Raw genomic sequence first — 22,711 nt, 5'->3', positions numbered from 1 at the left:
TCTGACTTAAGACTAACTTATTACTAATCTTAATCTAACGGGAAGGGCATCGGACCACCGGTCCAGCGGATGCCGTCGTCTGCGAATTCCACAATTCAGCAGTTGAGTTCGCCGAAGATCTGCCTTTGCAGACATGCGTCAGCAGAGGTGCCCGACTTAACTAGCTACAGAAAGCTTAGTTGTTAAACAAGAAGAAGTTGTTTTTATTTTAGAGAAGGCTCTAGTCGTTCCGATTTTGACTTTGAACAGAACTTGAATAATTTATTTTTATTTCAACGCCTTTGAATCTATTTATGTAATTTAATTTAAGATCGATACGATATTTTTTTTTATTTGAGTATTTTGCAGCTATCCTGCATTTCTAGTTGAAATACACGATGGCTTTGCAGTAGAAATAGGCGGTGGGACTTGTGCTCTTGAGGGATCGACTTACACCGCCAATATGAAGTCGTCGTGGCCTAATTAATATGCCCGGTGTATTTTCATCCAGTGATGCGGCTAGGCCCGGGCTAAAATTCTGTGAGCAAATATCAATTTTTGAAAGAAAATACGTATCTAATAAGTCCGCGAACGGCTTTAACGATGAAGGAATATAATTTTTTTAATTAAAATGCTGACAAAAATACTGGCAGGACTATGTTTTAAAATTTAAATCGTCTTTATGTTTGTATGTTTAAGTTCATTTCTAAATCTATATGTGATGGGATTCACAACAGAAAATGTTTACAAAAACTTGTATTTTGAAGCACAATTAAAATGCGCAACAAAAAAATAACCTGAAAAGTATATTTTATTATAATTAGTTATTAAACAAGATTTTATGAAATGCCTTGTAAGCATAAGTTGAACCAATCTAATATCGAAGTACAGCTGAAAAGGGCATTTATTTATTTACGTGTAGCTGTATGAGACACCGTCAAAAATGACTGATAGCTTTTAAGTGGAATAGCAATTTTAAATAATATCTATTATTAGGATTCATTACCTTTTTTTTTACTACCTAAGCTCACGGGGCTCAAACCTGACGACATTGCTAACACGAGCAAGAGCCGTGTTTCGCAGAATCTACCACCGGATCGGAAACGCGACACACTGAGAAGATCCGGCGAGAAACTCAGTGGGCTGTGTCTGTGGGTTAATTTACTCGTCGAGCCCTTCGTCGCAAGCGACGAGTTCGACGAGAACGATAACCGGTGCTTGAGTACCTAAAAGCACCGTTAGTGGATCGGGAGGATCCGAAATGACGTGTTTTGGGCGACGTCGACTGCTTTCCATTCTGTCCGCAGGATCAAGAATGTAGTTACCGGCGGCCACGATGAGAGGGTTCTCGTGTCGTTCATTACCGAGAAGGATTTGTCTATACTGAAAGTGTCTCGGATTCAGATCAGCGTCTTTCATAAAATGAAATTTTGACTTTCAAGTAAATACTTTTAACACGTATAAGTGTAGTATACATACATTTCTGTTTTCTTTTACTGAACCAATTGAAATCAGACCGTAAAACTATATTGAAATACAGGCAAAAATCTAAACGTCTCCAGACTAAGGAGGATGGGTAATCTAAATCGATTTTAGTAGATATTATTTTATACCAGCTCTCCTCCCAACATGAGTAAGCGGTGACGAAGACCGAACAGATGATCCTGGCCCGAAGCCAGGAGTCTGTATCGAGCCTTTGTCTGTTCTAACGTCTGGCCCTTTGTTTGGATATGCCTTTGTTATCACACGTACGTGATCTGAGTAATACGACTCAATTATATTCTATTAATTAGTTTACTTATGTCGATTGTTTGTTTACAACGGTAGAAGGCTTTTTTTTATTGTCTATGTAGGCTGACGAGCATATGGCCCACCTGATGGTAAGTGGTCACCGTCGGTCATGGACGTCAGCAATGCCAGGGGCAGAGCCAAGCCGCTGCCTACCATATAAAATTAAAAATATAGAGATCGGTACTAAATGAATCATGTAAAGGTCAAAACTCTCAAGCAATTCCACGGATCCTTGGTCTTTAATTAACTATAATTACCCGTAATCTTGTACTTAGATCGCAAGATAGATAAAATAATCGTACACAACACGGTGTTCGAGAAGGTCGCGCCATTAGCAAAGTGGAATCAAGCCGAGACATCGTTTTCATGCTGCTTTGTCATGCTAATTTGTAACCTGATCAGGCGGTTCTCAGCTAACACTGTCAAATACCTGTTGAACTTGAAGCCGAAGGAGCATTTCACCGAATAACATATTTATTTCCTTCAGCTAACAAAGAGAATGCGAAATGAATCGGGAATCGTGAAACAATGACGAGCTACGAGTTTGACGTCTTGTTTACAATTATTGTGCAAACTAACTCAATATTCACTAGGAAACAAATGTAAGGAATTGTAATCGAATTAATAATAAATTACCATTTGAAATCCACGTCTACTGCTTTACTTTCTGTGTATTTCTTTAAACATTTTGACTACATCAGATTTTTTGGAACGAAGTTCCTTATGGGACGATGCGGAGGGGTATCCTAACCGGTAAAAAACGTCCGTAACGTAAGATTTTTATTAGTAATGCACACAGTGTACGACTTAACTTTGTAATAACGTACAAAAAATTACATTTTTTTATTATATATATTTATTATAAATCATTGTGAATAAAATAAAGTTAATAACTTTGTAAAGTAGATTTTTTTTTATCAATAAAAAAATCATCATAAAAAATGTATACCCGAATAATTATTTTCTTTATATCTCGAATAGAACTTAAAATTAATATTTTTATAATAAGGAACTTCGTTCCTATCCGGTGTCCCACGACACCTATACTGGTGGTAGGACCTCCTAGGAGTCCGCACGGGTAGGTACCACCACCCCGCCTATTTCCGCCGTGAAGCAGTAATGCGTTTCGGTTCGAAGGGTGGGGTAGCCGTTGTAACTATACTGAGACCTTAGAACTTATATCTCGAGGTGGGTGGCGCATTTACGTTGTAGATGTCTATGGGCTCCAGTAAGCACTTAACATCAGGTGGGCTGTGAGCTCAACCATCCAGCTAAGCAATAAAAAAATAAAAAAAACACATTTTTTATTGATTTAATTGGGCAGATAAGCTCGCACGGCTTCCGGTGTTAAATGGATTGCACAGCCCATAGATATCACACCGTATACTGCCGTTTACCTCGAGACATATCTGTGAAGTTTCGAGTGCATTGGAATAACAAACATCGCAGTACTGGAACGCAATAAGTTCTGTTGCGTGTAGGTTTTTTATTTATTTTGATTGCTTAGATGGGTGCACGTGCTCACAGCCCACCTGGTGTTAAGTGGTTTTACTGAAACCCATAGACATCTAGGTACAATGTAAATGCGCCACCCACCTTGAGACATAAGTTCTAAGGTCTCAGTATAGTTACAACGGCTGCCCCACCCTTCAAATCGAAAGGCATGACTGCTTCACGGCAGAAATAGGCAGAATGGTAGTACCTACCTCCGCGGACTCACAAGAGGTCCTACCACCAATAATTACGCAAATTATAATTATGCGGGTTTGATTTTTATTACACGATGTTATTCCTTCACCGTGGAGGTCAATCGTGAACATTTGAAATGTAGGTATTTCATTAGAAAAATTGGTACCCGCCTGCGGGATTCGAACACCGTTGCATCGCTTGATACGTACGTCTTATCCTTTAGGCCACGACGACTTCACGAGGTTCACAATGTGTCTCATATATTCACGAAAATTAATTAATTAATTTTGTCAGTTCGTTTTAAATGTGGCATTGTTCCATCGTTTTGGAACGCTTCAAATATTTTAGCATGTAAGCCTTTCAGCACATCATGCATTGTATATTTCATGAACTATTTCTAACACAATCTCGATATACAAATTTGTGTTAACGTCATGATCACCTTGTACGCCTACATATCTATAAACATGCACGCGCGTTTACAAAACGCTCCGTATCAGATAACAGTTTGGGAATCACAACACGAGTATTCGTACTCTTAACAAAGACTAGGGTTCCATGAATACTGAAACGTTATCTATCAAGTTTACCGTAGGGAGATTAATCTCGAATCTCCTTTTCTTCTATACTAATCTATACTAATATTATAAAGAGGAAAGATTTGTTTGTTTGTTTGTATTGAACAGGCTCCGAAACTACTGAACCGATTTGAAAAATGCTCTCACTGTTTAGAAGCTACACTATTCCCGAGTGACATAGGCTATAATCTTTTTTGAACAAAATTAGGTATCCTTACTAAAACTTCAATAATGTAACCCAAGGTGTAAAGAAATACCTAAAATATTCTTTACATCGCCTGCCCTGCGAAAACTATTGATGATAGAATATAATAATGTACTACGACTTTGTAGAACCCATTATGATGTACAAAAAGTGTCGCGACAACATATGTCTAACTATTATGGTTATTCCGCAATAAGTGTTGTTTTATTAAAAAAAATAAAACCACGTCAAATATCGTTGAAATTTTTGTTCGAGACTCGAGCGGAGCCGGAGCGAGCCACTAGTTCGTAATAAAGAGCACTTGAGTCTTATTTCGTAATTTGCAAGTAATTCAGTAAAACATCTTGACAAAATTTGTTTCAATCTAGTGATGTAGCAAAGTGATTTTACTTCAGCTTATTTCCATTCCGCTTTTGCGATAGATTTGAAAATGTTTGTTTTGGAACGTGTCGACGATCAATCAACATTTTCCGGGCGACATCGTGACGCCGATGAATGCAAGTAATTCTATCCTTGTTTACAATTAATTGATGTAAAACAATGTTAATCTTACTTTATGCAATCGGTCCTTGGCCGGTATCTACACGTGTTTCCTCAATGACTATGATAAGAGAGGCTCTTCAGTGTCGTTTATTCTTGGACAAATGGTCAAGAAGCCAAGTGTACTGATATCGAGCGATGCGGCTATACCGGCTAAGAACTTCACCATGACACCACACTTTAAGAAATTAATCTTCTTGATTGATCTCCTTCTAAGCATCATCTTGTGAGACGACATAGGCAGTTTGGGTAGGTTATACGGACTTCAGATATTTTTTCATTAACGATCGATTCGAACCGATATAGTGCTCTGAAGAATTGTTCGAGATGATACCTTCATCTCGTTTTTACCATCGCACCGCCCGCCACGGGAGTAGAGTTCATCCATACTACCTGGAGCCACTGCGATCATCCACAGTGCGTTTCCAGAGGTCTTTTTTGCCACGTAACATCCGGCTATGGAATGAGCTCCCCTCCACGGTGTTTCACGAGCGCTATGACATGTTCTTCTTCAAACGAGGCTTGTGGAGAGTATTAAGCAGAAGGCAGCGGCTTGGGTCTGCCCCTGGTATTGCTGAAGTCCATGGGCGACGGTAACCACTCGCCATCAGGTGGGCCGTATGCTGTCTGACTCCAAGGGCAATAAAAAAAAATTTTTTTTTGTTCTATCTATCGGAATCTATAACCACCACAAAGTGAATATCTCTGCTGGTTTTGATACAAATACCACTAAATCTCAATTGCATTGATACAACGTGGATGGTTGTCTTACCATTCAAACTGCCATAAAAGGAAGACATCGAAATCAATCCATCCAATCATCGGGAAAAAATGCGATGGAGTGGCCAATAGTACTCTTTATGGGAACAGTTTGGGATCTATAATATTGTAACCATCATCATTAGATTATAAAAAGGACTGTTGAACATTGACCTTCCTGCAAGGTTAGCCACAATGAATGATCCTTGTCCTGTGCTCCTGAATGGTCCTGCGCTCTCCGCATCTACCAGATTCCAGAAAAATCACGGACAATTTAAAATGAGATAAACGATTTTAAAGCTCTGTTTAATTCGGTATAAAACATTAGGCACAACGAACCCTGTTCCAGAGGGTGGGTGTTCTCCCGTGCATTAGTCATTTGGCCTCCAACTGCCGGAAGGTAGGTGCGCTGATCGCTTTTGGATGTCAAACCGGTACCAGGGTTATTTAGTAGTCTAGACTCGAGACTTTGCGCTGGCTTGTACAATTTATAAATGTCGGTGTACAACGTCTGAATATCGTTATTTATCGTTGTTTTATGCACAGATTTGTTATGAAAAATGTTTCAAACGTAACACGAAGAATAAAACGAATGAGCTCAGAGAGACATTACCGTATAAGCTTTTATACATAGAATATTGGTGAATTGAAAAATTTACGACGAATTACGTTTATTTGAATTATTTTAAAATATAATATACCCGTAGTAGGTACTACGTTTTTTAATTAAGAAATCGGATAATCTTATAATTTTTGTACATTACTAGCATTCTGGTATAATGATAGGCTCTGAAGCGTAATAAACTTATTAGCACTGTGAATTGCATTTAATAACGGGCTGTAATAAAAACCCGATCTTTTAATTTTTACAAATAAATAAATAAATATTTATCTGAAATTAATTCATGTTTTTTTTTCTTCTACTAAGATGCTCGTGAAAATATTATAGCAGATGTGACAAATAGCGGCTTAGTTTCGATAATTTTTTCTACTAGTAAAAAAAAAGTATAATTATGTATGTCTACAATTCAACGAGGTAGAAAGAAAAGAAATATTAAACGTCATTCGCTCGCAAACTTCTTATATACATATATGTTCGTCTCGTTTTAGTATCGCATTTTCTTTTCATCGAGTTTAAAATCACAACGGTTCTAAAGAAGATTTCACTTCAAACACTGAAATTGGAAAATATGTACTCTCGTATACCAGATTTTTAATTCAGAGTGCTATTCATAGTCTAAATCTATACTAATATACAAAATGTACAGTGGCTTTTACGGATGTTCCGTTATAGCTACTGAATCATGCATCCGATTGACTTGAAACTTGGTATCCATGTAGAAAATACACGTACTTAATGGATAGGCTAATATTTATGTGAGTGTTGGACTCCCTAATAATAATGACAATAAATAATAGTGTTAATTTTAAATGTCCAGCGAAGCGGGCAAATACGACTAGTAAACGATATATATTATATACTAAATGCTATACATATTTGCAACGATTATCGTTCTTATTGCATTGTGAAGTGACAGACAAGGTGGCGACACAGACTCGTTCGTAACAGTGCTCTGTCAATTTCAAATCTATTATGTTTTTTAAATATAAATAAAGGTGGCTACTGACGCTCATAGTAATTCCAAAGTAAAAACTGACGTCAAATAAACGTTTCTCCTAATTCGCAATTGCATTCACATAACGGCGCTTATCTCTACAAAACATTAATAATATTTCGCGACAGAATGACTACTTCTGAACCCACACCCTATTTATAACTACCGTTAATTACTTAAACACTAATATTAATAATTTTTCGAAATTAATGTCGTCATCGATTGTTTTATTAGAGATGTTGTTACTAATAGAAAGAAGAAATACGTTATTACAGCAAAACCGAAAGAGACCTTAGTTATATATGTCATTTTAAATCTAAGGATCCTTTTGACATACCTAAGTGATCTTATTATTTGAAATAATATTAATTGTATTAGTACTTATGTATGTCTATTTGACCAAAAAATAATAATTTCACGTACATTCATATGTGTATTAACAAAATAAATCAACATCAAATACGTCTTGTTGATATTTAAAAGTTTCTCTTGCGTTTCATTACTGCACTCTGTAGTAAACTAATCCGACTTTGTTTCTAAAAATAAATCAAATATCGTTTGTCACCTTGAAGATTATTGTTGTAACTGCACTAACTGTTATGTATCAGACACCCGTCAAGGCTAACCGCAGACACGCAATATTTCGACTTTTGTTGCTAGACAAGCTCTGTTTAAAGTTCCTCTACCAATAATTTCTGAGAATTTATTATAGTTTCTATAGCTTTTTTTTACTACCTATGCTGATAGCCTTGAGAGGCTATTTCAGCTTCACCCTAACGTGTATAGGTGAGCTCATGGGGCTCAAACCGGACTGTTGCTAATACTGACTCTAGCAAGAGCAGTATCGCAGAATCTACCACCGGATCGGAAACGCGACCCACTGAGAAGATCCGGCGAGAAACTCAGTGGACTCAGTGTGTGTCTATGGGTTAATTCGCTCGTCGAGCCCTTCGTCGGAAGCGACGGTTTCGACGAGGACCGTGACCGGTGGTCTATAGTTTAACGAAGTCGTAAATGGCATATGTTGCGAGATCAAAGCTATTTGAGGTCAGTAGACGTCCGTTCCTGGAACGACGCAAGAACTAAGTATATATAATTTGGAATACAATCATTCGAAACATTTGAATCATATATTAAATTGAAAATCAAAAATAAAATCATTTATACTCCAATCTCTTCTAGATTCCATGGAGGAGACCACAAAGCTATAGGGCTCCACTCTTTTTATGGTCTTGAATTCATAAGAAAAGCTCGATCGTAAAAAGAACGAACACAGATGACATTAAAAGTCGTGTCAATAAATTCGAATATTAAATTAATGTTTAAATAAACAAAGAAACGACAAAACGAGCTTATATAAGCTCCTAAATGAAGTAAGATATAAATGGTTAACAGAAACCAGGTCGTTAAAGCTTTATTACTCTCCAAAAAGTACACTGGAAAATAAATCGGAACATTCAGTGTTAAATTTTTAATGTCCCTTTCCATCATATTTTATCGTAATGTTAAAATTAATTACTTTATTTCTTTGTTTACAGGTAAATCATTGTGGATGAACGTGACGGTGTGCTGTTCGATTTAAAGCAACATACAACAGTTACTGGTGGTAGGACCTCTTGTGAGTCCGCGCGGGTAGGTACCACCATCCCGTCATTTCTGCCGTGAAACAGTAATGCGTTTCGGTTTGAAGGGTGGGGCAGCCGTTGTAACTATACTTGAGACCTTAGAACTTATATCTCAAGGTGGGTGGTGCATTTACATTGTAGATGTCTATGGGCTCCAGTAACCACTTAACACCAAGTGGGCTGTGAGCTCATCCACCCATCTAAGCAATAAAAAAAAACATAGCGGTGGTTTGGTTGTGGTTCTGATATTGCCGGAACCATGATACCCATTTACTAATTGCGTTCGTTGATATTTAAAAAAAATATGCAACTTCAACAAAACATGTCCGTGTAGCATCCGTGGAGTAATCGGGAAGATGTCAGACCTAGTGTTGAGGCCGTGCCGAAGTTAAAATCATTTAGCAGGTATGAGTTTTTTGTTCCAAGTATATACGCATCTGACATGTATCCACGAACTATCCCCGCGATAAGGGGTTGTATAGATGGCATTGCAAAAAAATTAAACTGTTTATTTATTTATTTATCGTATGGCATTCGTTTACACTGCGTGGTTATAATTTAAATTTACAGTTTATGAAATAATCGATAGCTTCTTTTGTTACATTTTTGAGATCCTCCACTTGGCCTGCGAATCTCGTTAGTGGGCATTCCATGACAATGTGACGTACAGTTTGCTCTGGGAATCCGCATCGACAGCTTTCGTTTTCCGTAAAAATTTATAAATGCGTAACTCCCAATCAGATTATTTGTGACGCGAAACAGAAATGTGTTCCGCTTTGAAGGCTAATAAAGACATTAAACAATATTTGTGATTTCGATTTATTAATCAAATGTATCTATGGGTTTCGGTAGCTACTTAACTGTCTGGTGATGATGCGCCAACAGAAAACTATTACAATTCAGATTAGATCAGACAGATAACGGCCGTCTGGTGTAGTGGTAAGTGATATTGTCACTACACAAGGGGGTCGCGGATTCGAATCCCGCCAAGGGAAGATATTTGTATGATAAATATAAAAATGTCTTTTCCAGGGTTATGGATGTATATTAAATATATTTATGTGTATAATAAAAATATTACATTTATTTCCGTTATCTGGTACCTGTAACACAAGTTCTTTACGAACTTACCACGGGACCAGTTAACGTGGCGTGATTGTTAGTAAATATTTATTTATTATTAGTAAATATTTATTTATTATTAGTAAATATTTATTATTATTATAGATTTCGTACCGTCGATCAAATCTGTATCGAATAATTTATTATTTATCACACTTTATTAATTTGGAATATTTTTATCATTAGCCAAGTCGTTAAGCGACACCTACACGAGTCTTCTGAATATCGAATCAATATAATATTTAATTTTAAAAAGATGTAAATTTAGAAAGATTTCCTATTTCAGTGTCACAATCGCATAATAAAGAGTTTTGCTTTCTAAATTTAATTAAATTGGTTGTGGATTTAATGTTAACACGAATCCATACATTAACTATTGTTTGAATGTACGAAATTAAAGTATGAAATTATTGTATTTATATGCTCCTAGCGATTCCCACAGCGAAAGAGTGCGATTTTCCATTATTCTTTTCTAATTATACTATACTAGCGGCCCGCTCCGGCTCTGCTCGGGTCTTTAACAAAAATTTCAACGATATTTGACGTTATTTAATTTTTTTAAATAAAAGAACACTTATTGCGGCATAACTATAATAGCATAGTTAGACATATGCTGTCGCGACACTTTTTGTAAATAATAATGTGTTCTACAAAGTCGTAGTACATTATTTTATTCTATCATGAATAGTTTGCGCATGACACGCGATGTAAAGAATATTTTAGGTAATTTTTTATACCTTGGGTTACATTATTGGAGTTTTAGTAAAAAAATTTCAAAAACGTTATAGCCTATGTCACTTGGAAATAGTGTAGCTTCCAAACAGTGAAAGAATTTTTCAAATCGGTACAGTAGTTTCGGAGCCTATTTAATACAAACAAACAAATCTTTCCTCTTTATAATATTAGTATAGATGAATTAACTTACAAAAGCTATCTTAATAAGGAGTATTCCTTTTCAAACTACCAAAACAAAAATTATTTTGTTGGAGAAATAAAAAAAGTAATTTACAAATCTGTCCAAAACTAGAGCTATAAAAATATGTACCGTTTGTCTTAACGACCGGTTTCATTTGTGATTTGATGTTTATTTTGATATCTATACATGAACGGTTCCCACGAGTCTATGATGTCAACATTATAATGAAGAACAATGCTATGGCGCCATCATATTCGATTAAATAAGTGCAATTTATTTATTATGAAAAATTGCGTGTGAATAAAATATTTTTAAATTAATATTAATTAAAACGGATCAGCTTGATTGTAATTTAGACTACTATTATGGATTAATCTTGAATTTAATATTTTAATTTTATTATTCATGACGTTTCGACTTTACTGTTTTCGTAGTCACGGACGATTAATGTGTTATTTATATAGCGAACTAACCCATAGACACGGGCCACTGAGTTTCTCGCCGGATCTTCTCAGTGGGTCGCGTTTCCGATCCGGTGGTAGATTCTGCGAAGCACGGCTCTTGCTAGGGTTCGTGTTAGCAACGTCAACAGGTTTGAGCCCCGTGAGCTCACCTACTAACGTTAGGGCGAAGCTGAAATAGCCTCTCAAGGCTATCAGAATAGGTTAACAAAAAAAAAAAAAAAGTGTTATTTATCATAATTTCAATAAAGTGCCCGTTGTCGTCATATTTTCATTATGAAAATTATTTGATTGCATTTACAATTCTTCCCACTCATAGAGAACAGCAATTTGAGGTCTGGCAGTCCCTGTGACTTGAATTTCCATCTTCACGATAAAAGGAACTTAAGTTAGATAAGCGTCAACCAACTTCTCTATTGAAGTTTGGGTTTTTGTTTTATTCTAACGGTCTTGCGTATCATACGTTGAATTAGCTTGTTTTTTTTAGCGAGTATTTGTATTTTATCAAAACCAATGAAGTGCTAAAATTTCTAGTTTTAATTAAGTATTACGGACTCGCAAAATTTGAATAAAATACAATTGAGGCGTGTTAATGTTTAATTAAGTTCAAATAAAACTTATTTTACAACATAATATACGTACACATATAAGCGATATTATCACAAACCGCTTGAGAATTTGCCGAACTTAACATTTTTAATACTCAGAGTATGATTTGCAGTTAAGATTACAAATATATTACAAAAATATAATTTAAGGAACGATGATTAAGTTGCATTGCAATTCCCTTTTACGGGGTTAGTCTCAGTAGGCCGTATAATAATTTAGAAAAAAATTATGCCATTAATATTTTTACGTGAAAATGTTAACACAATACTACAGTAAATGCGGCTGTAATAATTTAGAATAGACACTAAAATAGCGCTCGTATTCATTATAATGGCTTATAAAAAAATTTGCATATAATTTGGAACATTATGCCATTTGCATTAATTAAAAATGAATTTTCAATCCGACTGTATATTGTATAAAATTAATTTAAAAAAAATCCATTGCTTTAATAAATTATTTTCGTTTCATGTGACTCTTGCATAAGTTTGCAAACTCGAATGTTGAACTTTAGCTGTTTTTTTCATTAATTGGCCTACTATCTTTTTTTTTTAATGTCGTGACATAAAAACCTTCATAGTAATAACGGCTTTCGTTTACGTCACTGGTGAATTTTGTAGTATTTATTTAAAATATTAATTACAGATGTGTCGAAAGAGGAGGGGGGGGGTAATAATACATCATTGACCCCGGGATAAGAACAGAAGAAAAAGTCATTTTGTTAGTGAAACTTGATAGACGAGTCGACGGCTCGCCTAGTGTAAACCGGTTAGCTCAGTCTATATGCATTGGAACGTTTATAACAGAGATATTACAAAATTCTATGAATCACAAAGCATTGGTTATGTACAGAAATACGCAGGAGGCTGGTAAGTGGTACAATACTGATCGGTGCGAACTCAACATGTGCTGAAAATAAAAATAAAAATAAATTCAACCCTACACCACTATCTCGTGACACCAAATAACTTCTCAGACAAAAATAATATATAATAAATATAGGTTTGCAGTAAATAGTATATCGGAGTTTAATCTTTACATTGTTTTGTTTAGAAGACATATTTATTTATGGTCAAGAGCATAACGCTTATCTCGTTACGTGACGATTTCAGTTATTCTACCCATACTGCACCAGCCGTATTACCGAACTTAGTTCCAAAAATTGTTACTTGCCCTCAAGCTGCTTTCAGACTACGCTACAATATAATATCGCGCACCATACACTCTTATGGACACGTTCACACTATAATGTACTATATATTATTGGCTAACTATAGGCTGCTATACTATATGGCACTATAGTATAACATAGTCTGAAAGCAGCTTCAGGATTGTGAACCAAGGCATAATTGCATTATTACGGTCACACAAGGCATCTTGCACGTTAGACATCTTCAGAAGTATAAGTATAGAACTTAAAATAACTAGAAGTAATGCAAGCACGGGCAAATTATTTCATTGCAAACAGGAAGTGAGCGAACAATAAAATAAAATTACTTCTTTATTTTTCATCAAGAAAACCGTTCATAGATCACCCGTGTACGGTTTCTTAACGTTCAAATCGTGCCGTAACGAAACGGCAAGGTTGAACGTTTTCACTAGCGTTATTACCAATTGAAGTCAATGTCATTGACAAGGTTCCCGTGACCTGTACCGTGTACGTCTTATAGAGATATATAAATAATACTTTGTAGTGAAGATATGTTTGTCATTACAAACATATTTGAGTGATTTTACGTTGTGTTTGTATAACGTTGTATAAGTGTAGGTATTCATGTTAATGCTTCGCAAAGGGAGGGTGTGAAAATATTCGAAATTTATAAAAAAATAATCAGATAGCGCGCAGTAGCTTCACATAGTACAAGGAATCGTAGTAAGATAATTGCTCATACTCAACATTCAGTTGCTATTTATGATGATAGGATTTTTCGACATATTTTTTATTATAAATAAATAAATAATCGACGACAAATTACGCACGATCATCTACGAGTTCCAAACTATGATTCTTTGTAGAGAGACTGATATTCGTTTAACAATATACATTTATAGATATTAACCACCCAGACAAAGTAAAAACAAACTTGTTTATCACATGGACTTATCATGATTTGAAAGGACAGACGTTGTTCACGATTGACTTCCACGGTGAGGAAATAACGTCGTGTAATTAAAATCAAACCCGCAAAATTATAATTTGCGTAATTACTGGTGGTTGGACGTTTTGTTACTCCGCACGGGTAGGTACCACCTCCCTGCCTATTTCTGCCGTGAAGCAGTAATGCGTTTCAGTTTGAAAGGTGGGGCCGCCGTTTTACTGTAAAAACTAAAACCTTAGAACTTATATCTCAAGGGGGGTAGCGCATTTACGTTGTAGATGTCTATGGTCTCCGGTAACCACTTAACATGAGGTGGACCGTGAGCTAGTCCACCCACCTAACCAATATATAAAAAAAGACAATACGTCGAGAATTACAACTCATGATTTAAGCAGCGTGGTGGCAAGCACATTGCGATATCCATGGCCTCTGGTAACAGCAGATTAGGTTGAAGAGAACCAACCTCACAGCCCTCATACCCAGGGACGTCTTAAACTAGGCTGGGGCCCTTGGGCACACAAGAATTTGAGGCCCTTTTGGAAAATAAAAAAAGCGAATTATAATATTTTTTTGCTGAGTATGACCATTTATTATAGGTAATCAAATACAGTATGATATAATAATATTAATTATATTAGAATGCTGCTGGTTTTTTGGTTACGATTACGATAATGGTTTCTTTCAGGATTTCTGTTGAGCAAAATATTCCATTATATTTTTAAAGTAAATTTTTTGAAGGATATCACTTTCTATGCCCATAATTGACAAATTACTCAGCCGTTCTTGTAACATTGTTGTTCGCAATTCATTTTTTATTCTCTTAAGCTGCGAAAATGACCGCTCTCGACTACAATTGGTAACCAAATTGTTGGTCTTTCGGGGGCCCCTGAGAATGGGGGCCCTGGGCACGGGCCCCGTGTGCCCTTATGGTAAAGACGGTATTGCTCATACCATTTGAAAAGTAAATAGTGGATTCATTATAATCTTGTTCACAACAACGTTCCCTTCATTCTGGAAATAGTTCCAAGTTTGATTGTAGCCAAACACGAATCAGAATTTACAGATCGTAAAAGTGGTTTATTTGTGCGTAGGACTTTGGAATCCTTTTTTTTTTTTTTTAAACTATCACGCCACGTTAACTGGTCCCGTGATAAGTTCGTAAAGAACTTGTGTTACAGGTACCAGATAACGGAAATAAATGTAAGATGTCTACATTGGACCTTTTACAAATGCTTTGCTATAATATTCTCGTATAGAATGATGTTCACGAAAATAACATTTTAAATAGTTAATATAGGTACTATACTAATATAGGACTCTTACCTAGGTATAAATAGACAAAGACAGAAAAGTTAAGTTTGCTGTTGACTAGTTTAGTGCGATCATTAAAAAAGTTTTGGATATTTTCAGTTTTATTTTTCTTAATGTCAATAACAAAACATAGAATGAATCTAAATCTTAAGATGTCAATGATTACGGTCGAAATTCGATTATTGGGCCAACTCTAGTATCCATAATTGCTTCATCCACAACGCTGCTCCCTTTCCTTTCAATTAAAATATCAAGACTTTGATTGCATATGAAAGTAAAAGATACCCAATGTGTACAGAATAAAGTGTGCTTTGGCTAAAACCTTTTAACACATAGGGTTCATAGCTCTGCTTATAACCATTATTAACGAGCAAACCTACTTAGGAATAGAACCACGTATAGCATTTACTGCATCTGACTGTGAAGCAAGACTGCTATGGCTGTTTTTATTATATTACTAGCTTTTACACTGGGCTTCGCGGGCGTTAATGCAGGGAAAGTATATTATATCGTTCGGAAATTGTAGGTACTCTTTCTGGATGAATAGAATCCTATGTCGTTTCCTGTATCCCTTCTATGCCGTTTTATGATGATAGGTTGAGTTGTTACGAAGTGAAAACGTAACACAAATATTTTCATATTTAAAATATTACTATATTAATATAGCTAGAAAGGTTATTTTTAAAATATAACCAGAAATGCCAAATACGAAAAACTCCAAACGTAAAATGCAACGTAACGTTCTGAATTTTTTATTTGGTCCAGTCGATGCATTCAAGTCTAGCGTTTCCGCAGTACGGTAGTTTAAAAAAACTATATAATAAATATAAAAATGAATTGCTGTTCGTTAGTCTTGCTAAAACTCGAGAACGGCAGGACTAATTTTGGTCTTAAATTATTTGGCTAATTTTGGTCTTAAATTATTTGTGGAAGTCCAGAGAAGGTTTAAAAGGTAGATAAATATGAAAATGCTCGGGATTAAATAAAAATAACAATTTTGGTTTTTCCTTTGATGTGTACCTCGTCGGACGGATTTCTTTTGTTTGTTTTAAGTTTATTTTATACAAAAGTTTAGCTCTTTTATTTATCGATTGAGGCACTACGAAGTCTGCCGGGTCAGCTAGTACATTTATAAAAATGACAATATTATTAGAAAATAAAAAAAAACCACTCACTTATAACTTTGTTTTGCAAATAAGTAAACGCTGCAATTACAAACTGTTTTAGGGGCCGTGGATGTCATATAGAGAATGTCATTGTATGTTAAGTTAAAAAAACCCAATCTCGGCTACCTTACACCTAGAACTAAGATGATAAAATGACATCCCTTCACTTTATGATGGTTTCGTTATAGAAATAAGCAAGATCACGGTACAAACCCGTCCGTGTTCATAAGTCTTATTATTTTAATTTCTTATGTATTTCTAAAGTGTTGGTCTAATTGGAGTAAGAAGAAGAGAAAATTTTTAGTGAAAAAGTTAGTTTAAATATTTCAAGTGTCTCGTGTTAAGTACAGGAGTCGCCCTTATTTTTACAATGCTTCAATATGTAAAAGTAAATTAAAAGTAATTGAATCAAATTTATGGAAGTTTGAATTAAAACAATATGCGAGTTTGAACAACACATTTAGAATTTCAGCAAAAGTACTGCCATTGTGATTAATTCGGGAAGCCTGTAAGCCTGTTTCCTTTGCTCTCGAAGCCTTCAAAAATCTCTCTACAAACATACTCGAGATTCGACGATAAATTGTTTCAAAGAATTCAGAAGAAAATGTTATTTGAACTTTGAATTAGTATTGTTTGTCTTCTGTCAATCATTTTAAAGGCTGGTTTACACAGTGAGAGTTTTAAAAATACGTAGGTACTTATTGTTTACGATTTTGTCATGCAATAACGTATTTCGCCTTCAGCATCCGTTGGTACAAACCATTATCGTTTTTGATACGCTTTCATTAGCTTCAGACGTATGTATGTAACGGAATCTTTGAACATGATTTTGACCCCTTTCAAAACGTCGGATTAACTCGAAATTTTGTATAAAGCACCGATGAAAATTCAATTTTTACCTACTTAAAAAAAAAATAAAAAAAAATTGAAAAAGTTGAAATTCAACTAAAAAATGAAAAATAAGTAATTAGAAAATAAATTTGAATTAAAAATAGTGTAAGAATAAATGATTCTATTGTAAAAAAGCGTGGGGTGCTTTTCAGGATATTATCAAAATATATATAGTATACGGCCCACAAAATCGTAGGTGGTCATCGTCGCTCATGGTCATTAGCAATGGCGGTCATCGTTCTCGTCGAACCCGTCGCGACGAAGAGCTCTGCGAGTAAATTAACCCACAGACACAGCCCACTGAGTTTCTCGCCGACTCTTCTCAGTGGGTCGCGTTTCCGATCCGGTGGTAGATTCTACGAAACACGGCCCTTGCTAGGATTCGTGTTAGCAGCATCGTCAGGTTTGAGCCCTGTGAGCTCACATACTAGTTAAAGTTACGCTGATATGGTCTCTATAGACCATCAGCATAGGTACGAAAAAAAAAGAAAAGAAAAGCAATGTCAAGACACTGCCTGATAGATATCAATTTTGTTGTACTGAGTTGCGCAAAGTTTTTGTGCCGTTCCCATTCTGATTCCCACAGTTTTCCAGGGATCGTGTATGGATTTCCCACGGGCTCCGAGCCACGCCCTCGAACGGGCGACCGTAAATTGACTGTGGGATCATTCGTAGCGTTTATTCATATGTTATGAGTGTGGTTACACGTAAACGTACCTTTGTACTGTTGAGAGGAAACAAAAAGAAAGTTAATGTGCGAATCGTAACGTTGGAAACGGTAACAAATGCCGTTTTTGAATAAAAATTACTATTAGAATAGTTTATAGCAACGCCCGATGTTGCGCCTATTGTCTTTATTTTGTAATGTATTTTTGCATAACAATATGTTGACTTGTTTAACCTACTTTTTATCACGTTAATAATACAGAACGCTTTGAATGCGAAAGTTAAATTCGTCGTAAACATTAAAATTAAGATATTTTTCGTGTATCTCAGGAATGTGGACAAGATAGGACTATTATAACAAATTACATTATTATTTTAGCAACGTTTCGGTCTTTTATTAGACCTTCATCAGGCATCTGAAAATTACACATAATTGATAACCTACAATACAAAAAACAACAATTGTCCAAACTACCATATTTACCATAATATGAATTTAAATAATCTCTATCATACACTGCACAATTGTCTCAGACATCAGAGACTAATACAAATCTACAAAGCCACTAAATTATTTAATTACTATTTTTTGATTCCGGAAACAAAGCCAACACGACACATAAAATTGCTAATTGCGTGACAAAGGTTAGCCCACTATTGAAACTTCAGTACATAGACTATACTTTACAATATTTTATACTAGCGCAAACCTCGCTAAGTATCAAATTCAAATATATCTGAAATGAAGGTTATTTTTTTCTATTAGATTTATACTCTTTTAATATATCATTATATAAAATACTTAAATTGTTAGTGTCTGTTCGTTTGTTCACAGTATCATTAGTTTTTATAAAGATCATTTCACTAACATTACGTTTCCACCAATTCATTTCTTTATCCAAGATTTCTATCTTATCAAACTTAAAATTATGATGTTGGTCAAAGTGGTGGGTTGCTAATGCTGTTTTATTCTCTTTTAATATATTAATATTTTTACAATCATAAATGTGTTGTTTTACTCTATTACTCAAATACTGCCTAGTTTGTCCAACATAGCATAAGTCACACGAACAAGGTATTTTATACACTATTCCAGTTTGTTGTTGTTTATTTACTGGATCTTTTAACTTAGAATAGATTGAATTAACTCTCAAGATGTTATAAAATGCTAATCTTACATGAGTTCCTATAAAAACTCTGTTTAATTTATGTGATAATTCTGCTATATACGGAAACCGACAATATCTAATGTTATTATTATTTGAGTTGACCAAACTCCTTGGTTTATTATTTAAGTTCTCTTTAAATTTATTTATAACACTGTCTACTAATGGTATTTCATAATTATTATTCAACAATATGTTACGAATCTTACTAAAATTAATTTCATAAAAATCACTACTACTTAACTTTGTCATTCTATCAAGTAAACCTTTTATCATACCTATCTTCTGAGACCGAGGATGATTTGAATTCCAATTTAATAGCCGACCTGAACTAATGGGTTTGACAAACCAATCAGTTATCAATTTATCATTTGATCTTTTGACTAACACATCTAGAAAAGATAAACTATCATCCTTTTCTACTTCCATGGTAAATTGTATATTATTGTCAAAGCTATTAAATAACTCTAAGATATTATTTACTTCCGACTCCGGTATGGCTGCGATAGTATCATCCACGTATAACTTTAAGAAGTGAATTTCAGACGGTAGAATCTTCAATATCTGATCGATGACATAGTTCATAACGATGTTAGCTATGACTGGACTTGCAGGGTTTCCCATACTGCTGCCTTCCGTTTGTGCATAGAACTCTCCTTGATATACAAAGTAACTTGAATCATAACAAAACGTAATGAGGTCAACTAACACACTCTTAGGAATTTTTACTAAATGCTTCATGTTATCCCAAGTTTCCTCAATTACTTTAAGAATCAAGTCACGACGTACATTCGTGAACAATGACACTACATCCAATGAAATCAGTACATAATTCTTCGGTAAGCTAACCTTTCTACTAAATGTCACGAAGTCAAATGAATTTTTTACATTATATTGAAACTTCTCAATCACTGGAGTCAGTATTTCATGTAGGAACCGTGCCAGGCTGTAACTCGGGGAATTAACACAACTGACCACTGGACGCAAACAACAAGTCTCCTTATGTGTTTTCCTCAAACCATAAATCCTGGGTGCAACAGTATACTTTGCTTTCAGATGTTTACCTTGTTGTTCCTCAACAATTTTTGCTACTACTAACTTGTTCACTAAACTGTTTGCAACTTTTTGCCATTTATTTGTAGGATCCTTTTTCAGTAATTTATATGTCACCTTGTCATTCAACATCTTTCTCATTTCAGTGTCATACTCAGTTTTTAACATTATCACTGTTGTGTTCCCTTTATCCGCTCTTGCAATTATTAAGTCCGGTCTCTCTTTTAGAAATTTTCGAGTAATATATAAATTTTTTATTAATACTGTATGATTTAGTCTATCATTTTTTTTTTTTGTTTTTGTTTTTTTGTAATAGTTAGAAATTACATTAATCGCTTTAGATCTCAAATTATTCTTAACAATATCTTTTCCTTCATCGTTACAATCATCCAACTGTACAGCTTCAATTCCAAATTCTAAATCCTTAATCACAGTTGGTATCACCTTCCACTTTTCTTTTATTTCTATACCAAACTTAGGTTCTAAGTTCAATATCATTTCTACTTCAGTTGGTAGCTGTACATCTGTATAATTGTAAATATGTTTACTCTTGCTTGATAATGTATGACGGTTTATTTTTTGTTTAATTAATATATCAAATTTTTTAATGTTGGTATTTTTTATCTTATTAAAATTATATTCATATCTTTTGTTGATCATTACCACACATCTTCTAAATAACTGTTCTGAGACCAAACCTTTAACTTTATCCTCCATGTCTACTATCCGTTTATTTTGTTGCTCTAATTTCCATAGTGTCACCTTTATCTCCAGACTCAATATCGAACCTTGAAAACCCGTAATCAATCTATCCGACATCTTCTTAAAAGGATGATCCTCAATATTTAATGATAAAATACATTTCATATTATTACTGATATGTTTAGGAATAATATTATTTGTACGGCATTTTAGTAAGAAAATTTTTCTGTTATGTAATGATGTCAATTTAATTATGCTATTCGACCATTCCTTTACTGATCTTACTACTTCATCTCCATGTGCAATTCTCATTACTTGAAAAAAACCCCTCGGTAAATTGCTATTATCAATATTGTCGTCCATAATTATTATAAAATATTTTTCGTGTATCTCAGGAATGTGGACAAGATAGGACTATTATAACAAATTACATTATTATTTTAGCAACGTTTCGGTCTTTTATTAGACCTTCATCAGGCATCTGAAAATTACACATAATTGATAACCTACAATACAAAAAACAACAATTGTCCAAACTACCATATTTACCATAATATGAATTTAAATAATCTCTATCATACACTGCACAATTGTCTCAGACATCAGAGACTAATACAAATCTACAAAGCCACTAAATTATTTAATTACTATTTTTTGATTCCGGAAACAAAGCCAACACGACACATAAAATTGCTAATTGCGTGACAAAGGTTAGCCCACTATTGAAACTTCAGTACATAGACTATACTTTACAATATTTTATACTAGCGCAAACCTCGCTAAGTATCAAATTCAAATATATCTGAAATGAAGGTTATTTTTTTCTATTAGATTTATACTCTTTTAATATATCATTATATAAAATACTTAAATTGTTAGTGTCTGTTCGTTTGTTCACAGTATCATTAGTTTTTATAAAGATCATTTCACTAACATTACGTTTCCACCAATTCATTTCTTTATCCAAGATTTCTATCTTATCAAACTTAAAATTATGATGTTGGTCAAAGTGGTGGGTTGCTAATGCTGTTTTATTCTCTTTTAATATATTAATATTTTTACAATCATAAATGTGTTGTTTTACTCTATTACTCAAATACTGCCTAGTTTGTCCAACATAGCATAAGTCACACGAACAAGGTATTTTATACACTATTCCAGTTTGTTGTTGTTTATTTACTGGATCTTTTAACTTAGAATAGATTGAATTAACTCTCAAGATGTTATAAAATGCTAATCTTACATGAGTTCCTATAAAAACTCTGTTTAATTTATGTGATAATTCTGCTATATAAGGAAACCGACAATATCTAATGTTATTATTATTTGAGTTGACCAAACTCCTTGGTTTATTATTTAAGTTCTCTTTAAATTTATTTATAACACTGTCTACTAATGGTATTTCATAATTATTATTCAACAATATGTTACGAATCTTACTAAAATTAATTTCATAAAAATCACTACTACTTAACTTTGTCATTCTATCAAGTAAACCTTTTATCATACCTATCTTCTGAGACCGAGGATGATTTGAATTCCAATTTAATAGCCGACCTGAACTAATGGGTTTGACAAACCAATCAGTTATCAATTTATCATTTGATCTTTTGACTAACACATCTAGAAAAGATAAACTATCATCCTTTTCTACTTCCATGGTAAATTGTATATTATTGTCAAAGCTATTAAATAACTCTAAGATATTATTTACTTCCGACTCCGGTATGGCTGCGATAGTATCATCCACGTATAACTTTAAGAAGT

General features: G+C 34.4%; 2 protein-coding genes and 1 long non-coding RNA gene across 3 annotated transcripts in view; 1 reads left to right on the top strand and 2 right to left on the bottom strand.

The window, feature by feature from the left end:
- LOC101740640 (dual specificity tyrosine-phosphorylation-regulated kinase 2) overlaps positions 1–22,711 on the top strand; it is a 212,287-nt gene that overhangs the window by 111,594 nt on the left and 77,982 nt on the right. The window lies entirely within an intron of this gene.
- Positions 1–22,711, bottom strand: part of LOC134201541 (uncharacterized) — a 315,836-nt gene that overhangs the window by 236,613 nt on the left and 56,512 nt on the right. The gene's annotated exons all lie outside the window — the stretch shown is intronic.
- On the bottom strand, positions 18,337–22,705 carry LOC134201537 (uncharacterized). The gene is made up of 2 exons (XM_062676498.1): positions 21,494–22,705; positions 18,337–21,425 (listed from the first exon to the last, which is right to left on the bottom strand). Exon 2 carries the CDS (start codon positions 21,305–21,307, stop codon positions 18,773–18,775), a length of 2,535 nt encoding a protein of 844 aa, XP_062532482.1. The 5' UTR covers positions 21,308–21,425; positions 21,494–22,705; the 3' UTR covers positions 18,337–18,772.

The sequence above is a fragment of the Bombyx mori genome, chromosome 27 (assembly GCF_030269925.1).
Source record: "Bombyx mori chromosome 27, ASM3026992v2".
In the NCBI taxonomy this organism is placed as follows: domain Eukaryota; kingdom Metazoa; phylum Arthropoda; class Insecta; order Lepidoptera; family Bombycidae; genus Bombyx; species Bombyx mori.
Note: the sequence above shows the minus strand (reverse complement) of the source record. Positions and strands in the feature narration are given on the sequence as shown.

Bases quoted from the DNA above. Each gene is read 5' to 3' on its own strand.
- LOC134201537 (XM_062676498.1), bottom strand. From the start codon at position 21,307: ATGGACGACAATATTGATAATAGCAATTTACCGAGGGGTTTTTTTCAA.